This window comes from Arachis ipaensis, chromosome B03 (assembly GCF_000816755.2).
Source record: "Arachis ipaensis cultivar K30076 chromosome B03, Araip1.1, whole genome shotgun sequence".
Lineage (NCBI taxonomy): Eukaryota > Viridiplantae > Streptophyta > Magnoliopsida > Fabales > Fabaceae > Arachis > Arachis ipaensis.
In genome coordinates, this window is record NC_029787.2 from 15,477,622 (window position 1) to 15,487,148 (window position 9,527).

General features: G+C 42.0%; 1 protein-coding gene and 1 non-coding gene across 2 annotated transcripts; both read left to right on the top strand.

The window, feature by feature from the left end:
* Positions 1,200-1,279, top strand: TRNAL-UAG. The gene has a single exon. It is a non-coding gene; the product is annotated as a tRNA-Leu (tRNA).
* Positions 4,296-5,195, top strand: LOC107632587. Its single transcript, XM_016336251.2, has one exon. It carries the CDS (start codon positions 4,296-4,298, stop codon positions 5,193-5,195), a length of 900 nt encoding a protein of 299 aa, XP_016191737.2.

The window sequence follows — 9,527 nt, forward strand, 5'->3', positions numbered from 1 at the left end:
TTTTTTGGTAGTCAATAGATTGCTGCTGCATGCATAAGATAGAATTCGAACATCTAACACTTACTTAAGCGTTCTAATAAGCTAACCATTATATCAACCAACTTGGTTAGCATAAATAATTATTATTGTTGTTATGTGTCCAAATTCATCCCAAGTTGTAACTATGAACTTTTTTTTTATGGTCAACGTCCATTGGGAGGAACAAAAGGACACTTAGAATAGAAGAAAAGGCCAAAGCCCAAGTCCAAAGCTTTGGTCAATAGTGTGGGCCATTCAAAAATGTTGACATGATATGTGAAGATTCGATGCTAACTTTTAAGAATCTTGTTTATTGTCTCGGCATTTAACATTGATAAATTAAAGATAAATATTCAAAATTAAATATTTTGAAGAAAATAGATAAAAGTAAATACTAGAATTAAAACAAAATAACATGAATTTTATTTACAGGTAAGAAAAATAATTCTCCCTTTAATTTTCCTGATACCATTGTTATTTACTATACATTTGGTCATAGGATATTAAGTCTGAGTCTTAATTATCGTGGTAGAAAATTGTGTCTATCATTTTTCTTTCTTTTATTTTTCGTCTGGTTTTTGTTTTCTTTTCATGCTTTTGGTCTCATTTTATTGCCTTAACATGTTTTTTATTCGAAGTCTGAATTTTATTGAGCCTGAACAGTTTTTTAGCTCTGTGGGGCCGAATAAGATGAGGTTGCGAAGAAGAAAAAAAGCGATGGGTTTTGTGGTATGGGCTGTATGTCAATCCTAATGGATAAAGACATAAATAATTGAGTATAATTCTTGGGCCTAAAGCCTTCATATTTCAAGTAAAGAACTTTTGACCCTAAAGAATCTGTTATTTTCATTCCAAAAACAAAAATCTGAGATCTTATGATATTGACAAAAAAAGTATTTGTTTCTTGCTAAACAAAATAAACTTTGGCAACTAACAGAGTTGGTCTAATGGTTAACTTATTAGTTCGCTTAAGTAAATGCCGTATGGGAGGGGGTTTTAATTTCGTCTTGTGCATTAAACAATCTATGATGCAAACCCTTAAACAAAGCTCAAATAAGTAATGAATTAGTTTTTGACCGATTAGGGGCTATTGCAGGAAACAAAAAAATAAAAAGAATTAGTTTAGGCTACTACTCAGTAAATAATTTTATATAAAATATAGAAAACTCATGTTTGTACAGGACAGTTTGGCCGAGTGGTCTAAGGCGCCAGATTTAGGCTCTGGTCCGAAAGGGCGTGGGTTCAAATCCCACAGCTGTCATTTTTCATCATCACTTGTTTTTTCTTTTTCTTTTTTTTTTTTAATTTACATATTAGTTTATATATTAAAATTATCGATTAAAGTTTTTTTTTTAATCAACAAGTACAAAGTTTAAGTTTTTCATCTATTTATTATACATTTACTCAAATAAAGAATTAAATTTTTTTTGCTACTTCAGTAGATCCAAATAAGAATCATGCTACTACGCTCACTAATAAAACTGTTATACTATCAAATAAGACATATAATATATAATTCATATCAGCCTAGCTATGACGAATTACACTAGCTCACTTCCTAAACTCTTGCATAGTTGCATGTATCAAAGTACTTACTATATATATGAGTTAATAATAGTGACACGGCGGAACACGGCGCAGGGAAGGAATAGGCTTTCAACTGGATGGGAAAAGGATCCACGGGTTTGGAATCGAGAGGAGTTCCTGCGATTAGAGCGGGATTCGTTCAGCATCTTTGTGGACAGGCTACCATGTGACATTTCGAAACGGGAGTTATTTGATCGGTTTTCCTGGACGGGGAGGATTAACGATATATATCTTTCAAGGAAGATGAGGAATGGAGTTGTTTACCTCTTTGCGTTCATACGGTATACCACGAAAGGAGGAGCTCTGAAAGCAATTGCGGAGATGAACCATTTGAAACTAAGGGGGTCGGAGATTTTTGTGGGTGAGGCCAAATACAGGAAAGATGACTGTAAGGGGCGGGATGCTACAGTGGCGGGGGTGGCTGCTAGAAGAGTTCAGCCTAAGCCACAGGAGATCAATGCTGAAATAGAGGGTGCGAACAGTGGAATTACAGCCATCTACGACCAGGGGCCATGGGATTGGTCAGACGTCCTTGGCCAACTCCTCCGATGCAATTGTAGAGGGACCGAAGGTGGTGGAGATGAAGGGAGTGGAGGTAGATGCAGCCCAGGATAATTTGGTATGGCTGAATAGGAGTATTGTTGGAAGTGCCATGGGAGAAATTGACTTTAGCTCATTGAACGACGCTGTCCGGGAGGTTTGGCCGCATGTTGTTCGAATCTGTGATATGGGGAGGTATAAGGCTTTGCTGACTTTTGATAGTGTCCACAGTGCGGAGGAAGCGCTGGAATGCTCTGGGGCTGGAATCCAAGGGATTTTAATTTCCATCATGTATGCCGTTGGCATGAACAGATACGGTGCGACAGGAGAAGGGTGTGGCTGAAGTGTTATGGTGTTCCACTGCATGCTTGGATGGCATCTACATTCTGTGCAATTGGTGCTCAGTGGGGGGAAGTAATTGAGGTTGATGATGGTACGCGCTCAGCAACATCGTTCTGGGCTGGAAGTGTGCTGATTGATACATGGAGATTTGATCCTGTCTCTGAAAAGCTCCGACTAACTGTAGGGTCGTGTGTGTTTGATGTGTTTGTTACGGAGACAGGAACGAATGGGCGTGATTCTTTGGGGGGCATCGCGCATGGTGATGCGGAACGATATGCTGAGAATGGTGTCAATTCGACGGCCAGTCGTCATTCTCCTAGCAAGCTGGGGGGCTGGGACATGGCGGCTGAGTTGGTATCCTTGCCGCGTAGGGTGGAGGAGGTACAGGAGGATAGTCCAGGAATTCAGCCAGAGATTTTGGATGAATGGGGTAATAATTTTTTGAATTTGAAATCTGTAACGGCAAGGGGTGCGAAAATTCCTCCTAGAATGGAAGTGGTTGATCTTATTCAGGATACGGTAGTACATGATATGGTGCTGAACGTGGGTGGTGTCACAAGTGAGGGGAAGGATGGGGCGCATGATACTGGGTCGGGTAGGAAGGATACGTTGGGTGGGGCCCAGATGGGGTTACATAAAGCAGCTGAAGCTAGTATGGGCTCATTTACCCAAGGCCCAACTGTGGAAACATTAGGTGGGGAGGGATTGGATCTCACTGCTGGGCCTCAAGTGGATCAGATTCATGGAAAGGGGAATGGAGGCCTGCGGTCGGGTCGGGTTGTAGGGAGCAAGGCGTTGCGACGCTGCTGTGGTGCAAGCGATGGGGATATTGGCCGAAAAGGTGACTTCGAGGGGGAAAGTGGTAGGGAGCACTGTGCGTCTCCTCGAGTCTTATCGCGGGAGCCGAACCAGGGCGATACGGCGAGCAAGCAAGTGGTGGCCGCGGGTCTGGACGCGTTGGGGGCTCTGGTGGAGGGGTCCTCGCCGCCAATGCGGGCTCGGCCTGGTGAAGGTGAGGCAGGGGTGGGACCGCTGGCTCTGCTACCTAGCTCTTTGGGAAGAAAGTCTCGTAAGGTAGGGATGGGATTCGAACAGGTTGAAGCGCGGGCAGCGAATGGGGAGGATGGACCTGGGGGTGCTCGGGTCAGGAGATCGTTGGCTATGGATGATGGGATGGTGGTGCTGCTTTTGAGGAGTGGCATGGAACCGGCGGTGGCGAGTGGTGACCCGGACGATGGACGCCAAAAGGCTGGGGCGTGTGGTCAGTGGGTAGGAGATGGGACCTTCGTGGGAAACCCAAGGGTGGAAATAACGTTGAATGGGGGTGGATTAGGAAAGCGATGGGGTGGGCCAGAGGGAGAGGATTGTGGGGAGGTTCACGGTCCAGGAGGCTCCACGGGGGTTGTAGGCCCTAAATCGGACGATGCAGGGGAACAAACAGTGGATTTGAGGGATGACTCATATGAGGGTGGGGGCGAAGATGTGCCGGAAACGCCTGGGGATAATATGAGAGAAGCTGAAATGCAGGAGAACCGGGAAGCATGGAAGCTTGCTGTGGAATCTGGAGTTGTACGGTATGATGAGGAGGACGATATCATGGCAATACTCCAGGCACAGAACGAGGCAATTGCGGAGAAGAAAAGACTGGCTAAGCAAAAGGAGAAGGCACGGCGGAGTAGACCAAAAAATCAGAAAAAGGTGTCAGTAAGTGTTTTAAAATGATTTTTAGTTCCTGGAATATTAGGGGGTTGGCGGGAGTTGGTAAACTGAGCATGCTAAAGAACTTTCGGAGGAAATTTAAGATAAATATGCTAGGATTGATAGAGACAAAAAAAGAAGCTGTGACAGCCTATGATATAGTGCAATTGTGGAGTGCTGGTGCTGTTAAATGGGAGGATGTGGGGTCGATTGGTGCTTCTGGAGGACTGTTATTGATGTGGGATGAAACGGTATTTAAGATGAATCATTGTTATAAAGGAAGTCGGTGGTTGTGTGTGGAGGGTGTCTTACTTAGAAATAACTTTTCCTGTGCTTTCTGCCTGGTTTATGGCCCACATGATAGGCGAGGCAAGCTTGCTACATGGGAAGAGTTGAGCTTTCTTTATGGATTGTGTCAAGTCCTGTTTTGCTATCTGGGAGATTTCAATGAGATAACTCAGCTAGAGGATAGGAAGGGAACTGATTCCTTGCCGGTGTCTGCTACGGAGTTTAAATCCTGGATCCAGGATATGGAGTTAGTGGACTTGGCGCTCACTGATCGATTGTTTACCTGGTTTAGAGGGCAGTCTTGCAGTCGTATTGATAGGGTTTTAGTGAGTTTGGAGTGGTTGGAAGTGTTTCCTGAAACCCGGTTGCGAGGTGGCCCGAGAGGGTTATCTGACCATTGTCCGTTGATCATGGAGGTCTCACAGTTGAGAGGTGGGCCAAGACCGTTTCGGAGCTTAGATTCTTGGTTTACGCACGATGGGTTTCTCCGGTTGGTAAAAGAGGAATGGAGGACGTTAGGTGACAGGCAGTTCATGGACAAGTTAAAGGCTTTGACGAATCCACTGAGTAGATGGCATAAAAAGAATTTTGGGGACATGGATAAAAGGATTAGGCAGTTTGAGGATGAATTAAAGAAAGTGGATGATTTGACAGGCTCTGGAGTGACTGATGGGACAATGGAAGCTAGGAGGAAGGCTCTTGTGAGTTGCTGTAAGAAATAGTACATCCGCCAGGAACTACATTGGAAGCAGATGTCAAGGTCTCGTCATGTAAAGGAGATGGATAAAAATACATGCTACTTCCACACTATAGCCTCAATGCGTTGAAGGTCTAATAGGATTGATGCCTTAATGGTTAATGGGAGACTGGTACGGAATCAAGCAAGGATTAAGATTGCTATCCGAGATTTCTATAAGGACTTGTACCATCAGGAGCACTCGCCGAATATTGGGTTTAGGGATGGGCTAGTAAAGCAAATTCTCGAGGAAGATGCAACGGAGTTAGAGATGATGCCAACATCTACAGAGATTAAGGAGGCAGTTTGGGATTGTGGGTCAACCAAGGCACCAGGCAGCGATGGATATAATATGAACTTTATAAAGAAGTGCTGGGGAGAATTGGGCAGAGAATTCACTGGAGCGGTGACAGGGTTCTTCCAGTCTGGTAAACTACCTAGTGAGTCGAATGTCACTTGGGTGGCGCTGGCGCCGAAATTTGCTGGTGCAAAAGAGATAAAGGATCTGAGGCCAATTAGCATGGTGGGTTGTGTCTATAAGGTCATATCAAAGATTCTGGTCCGGAGAATGCGAAAGGTAATGCCAGGTCTGGTTGGTGAGACACAGAGCGCATTCGTGAAGGGCAGGAAAATACATGATGGAGCTTTAATTGCCTGTGAAACTGTACACTGGTTGAAGTCACGGAAAAGGAGCTCCGTGATAATCAAGCTGGACTTCCAAAAGGCTTATGATAGAGTCAAGTGGACCTTTGTGGATATTGTTTTACAGAAGATGGGGTTTGGTCAGAGATGGAGAGCATGGATCAGGGAATGTGTGTGCTCTGCCTCTATGTCGGTGCTAATCAATGGATCACCTTCGAAGCCATTTAAGATGGAAAGGGGGTTGAGACAAGGAGACCCGCTGTCTCCTTTCCTGTTTGTTTTAGTTGTGGATGTTCTGCATAGGATGATTGGAGAGGCGGTAAGGAATGGACGCATCTCTCCGTTGTTGGTTGGGAGGGATAACATTGAGTTGTCTCACTTACAGTTTGCTGATGATACTATTCTCTTCTGCCCGCCTGAAGAGGCAACCATCAGGAATTATCAGCGACTTTTGCGGTGTTTTGAACTGATGTCTGGCCTGAGCATAAATTTTGAGAAGTCCAGCATTATTCCGGTGAACTGTGATAGGGTGTGGGTACAAAGGATGTGTATGTTATTGGGGTGTACGGAGGCGTCTCTGCCGATCAGATATCTGGGTATCCCCCTGGGTGCAAGTCCGAGAAGGGTGAAGACATGGAAACCGGTGATTGACAAGGTGGAGGAGAAGCTAAGTTTGTGGAAAGCAAAGATTCTGAACAAAGCAGGTAAGCTGGTCCTAATTAAATCGGTGCTTAGCAGCCTGCCTATTTACTACCTCAGCTTGTACAAGATGCCAAAGTCAGTGGCAGAGAAGTTAATTTCCCTACAACGACAATTCTTGTGGAGCTCAGATGGGGGGAAGCATGGATTGCCTCTTGTAAAATGGGAAGTAATTATGGCTCCGAAGAAGGAAGGCGGCCTTGGGGTTGGAGATGCCGTTATATGGAATACAGCATTGCTGTTCAAGTGGTGGTGGAGATTCTCAAGAGAAGATTGCCCCTTATGGAAGAAAGTGGTTTGCTCCTGCACCGATATGGATCCTGCGGTGATGATTCAAGACCAGCCTGTACCCACTCGAGGAGGTCCTTGGAAGGATATCTGTCAGCTGCAAGTCTGCGAGCCGCGCTTGAGAGAAAAGATGATAAGCGGATTGTCTATGGAGCTTGGGAATGGTAGAACGATCCGATTCTGGGAGGATAGCTGGCTGCCTAATGGGGCATTGAAAGATAAGTTTCCTAGGCTTTTCTCGGTTTCAACCCTTCAAGGCGCTGTCGTAGGGGACTGTGGGTTTTGGGATGGATTAGAATGGATCTGGAGCTTCCAATGGAGGCGGGAGCTGTTTCAGTGGGAGCTGGATCTGGTAAGACAACTTCATGAGACCTTGCAGCCAGCCAAGCCTACAAATGAAAGAGAGGATACTATGATTTGGAAATTTGATAAAACAGGTGTTTATTCAACAAACTCCTTTGTACAGACGATGCAGGCGGAAGTTCTTCCGGATGAAATCACTAGCTATAGCTTCACGCGCGCCATATGGAAAGGATTCGTCCCTCCAAGGATTGAGCTCTTGTCCTGGTTTGTGTTGGTTGGAAGGGTGAATACCAAGGATCGTCTGTGTAGATTACGTGTACTTGCCCAGAATGACATGCTTTGTGTACTATGTTCTAAGGCGGAGGAAACTGTATTCCATTTGTTTCTTGGGTGTGATATCACGTGGCAGGTGTGGTGTGCCTGGCTGCATGCGTTTGGTAGGAGTTGGTGCTCACCCGGTACTCTCAAGGACCACTTCGAAAGCTAGACGAACATGGCAGTATGGAAGGTCGAGCGAAAGAGGTGGTTCATTGGGTTCTTTGCTGTTGTTTGGACAATCTGAATAGAAAGAAATGGCAGGCTGTTTCGAAATAAAGCATCCAGTTTGCGGAAAATTATAAACAAGTCTTTTGCTTCTGCTGAGGAATGGATTGGAGGTGAACCCTTTGGTTGTTGAAACCATGTCAAAGTTAACTAGGAGGTGGTTTGTTTATAAGTTACCTAGGAGTTGATTGTTTTCATAATTTCATGAACTTGTAGCTCCTTGTATTGCTCCACCCTATTGTGTTGAGCTCCCTTTAATTCAAAAAAAAAAAGTAAAAAGTAAAACATAGGTGGCCATGATGATACAAAAAGTGAAAATGGATATGCTTGCTTTTGAATTCTCTTTTTAGAACTTTTTTTTAATATTTTTAAGTGTTTAGATTAACTTTTTTACATATATGAAAAATGAAATTTCTTTTTATTTTTTACGTCAAGAATTTTTAATAATTAAATGTGTTTTAATTTTTAAACTTATCTAAAGAGGAATCTAATAAAATAAGTACTTCTTTAATTATAACTAATCCAAAGGTATAGATATAATGCTCTCTACTACTTTTTTGTTCATGCACCAATGTATATTGCTTACCAATTAGTCTCTGTCTCATATCATATCGAATGATATATTATATATATTGTTTTGTTTTTCTCCTCCTTTCCTTGTCTGAAATTATTTAGCTTTACACTGTTGTTGACAATAGCTCTGATTTTCCACTTGCACGTTTGTTGTTAGGATAAGAAGAAAAAGGAAGTTGTTTATTTATTGGGTTTGTAACGCTTTTTGTAGTTGATTGCTTTGCGGATTTAATGGCTTTCATCACTTCCGGCCATTGGTATGTTATTTTTGTTATGCATCACGTGCGTTTTAATTTACATGTAACTGGATTTATTGGTATCTAAGTTTACAAATAAAGAACATGCATTTTGATGAATCCAAGTGCATATAATCCTATAGGTAGTGTTTGATGGAGAGACAGAGACGAAAAAATTAAGACTGAGAAACAAAGACTAAGAGATATTCTGTTTGGTGTAAAGTGGGAGACAGAAATTGAAACAAGAATAAAATTCTAATTTAATTTGTACAAAAGGGTAAAATTGAAATTAATTAATTAAAATGAATGTATTTTAGGTATAAAATGTTATTAAAGTTTCAGTCTTCATCTCTAAAAATTTTAGTCCCCTGTGTCCCCACGTTTTAGAGGTACTGAAATATTGAAATTTTGGAAATAGAGACAAAAGTTTTAGTATCAATCTCTGAACTAACTGAGTTTCAATCTTTCAGTCTCTGTCTCAATACCTCAAAACAAACCCCACCATAGTCTACATATGCTGTTATATGCTTCTAAATTCAGCTTTATTCTAGGGATTTTATAAGAATTTGGAGTCTTCCATTTCAATAGAAATTTTACGATTTTCTACTTCTATAATCATCGGTAATTGTACGAATAAAGCTAATCTCGTTTAAGTCATATGGCTATTTGAATTTTTATTTTCTATTTTTTAATAAAAAAGACAACAAAATCAATTTAAATTATTTCATGTTGAAGTTAATTGATTGATCAAAACAATCTATAAAGACTTCTTTCACAACAAACACAAAAGAAAGACTCCTATTTACATGTATCTTTATTCATTAATTTAGAGTGTATTTAATATACAACAACATTGAATTGATTGGATCTTATAATCAAATTCTTTATTTAAAATTAAAAAATAGCAATTCAATTGAATTTACATTTGTTCCCTAGAAGTTGGGAAGCCCCAGCCTCTTTCTTACTTAGTGAGGATACCATCTTGTATGTGCGCCTCTAATCAGCATGCTTTTCACCATGCTTTTTTTGGTGGA

Excerpts from the sequence above, each read along its gene's own strand:
- LOC107632587 (XM_016336251.2), top strand. The coding sequence starts at position 4,296 with ATGCTAGGATTGATAGAGACAAAAAAAGAAGCTGTGACAGCCTATGAT.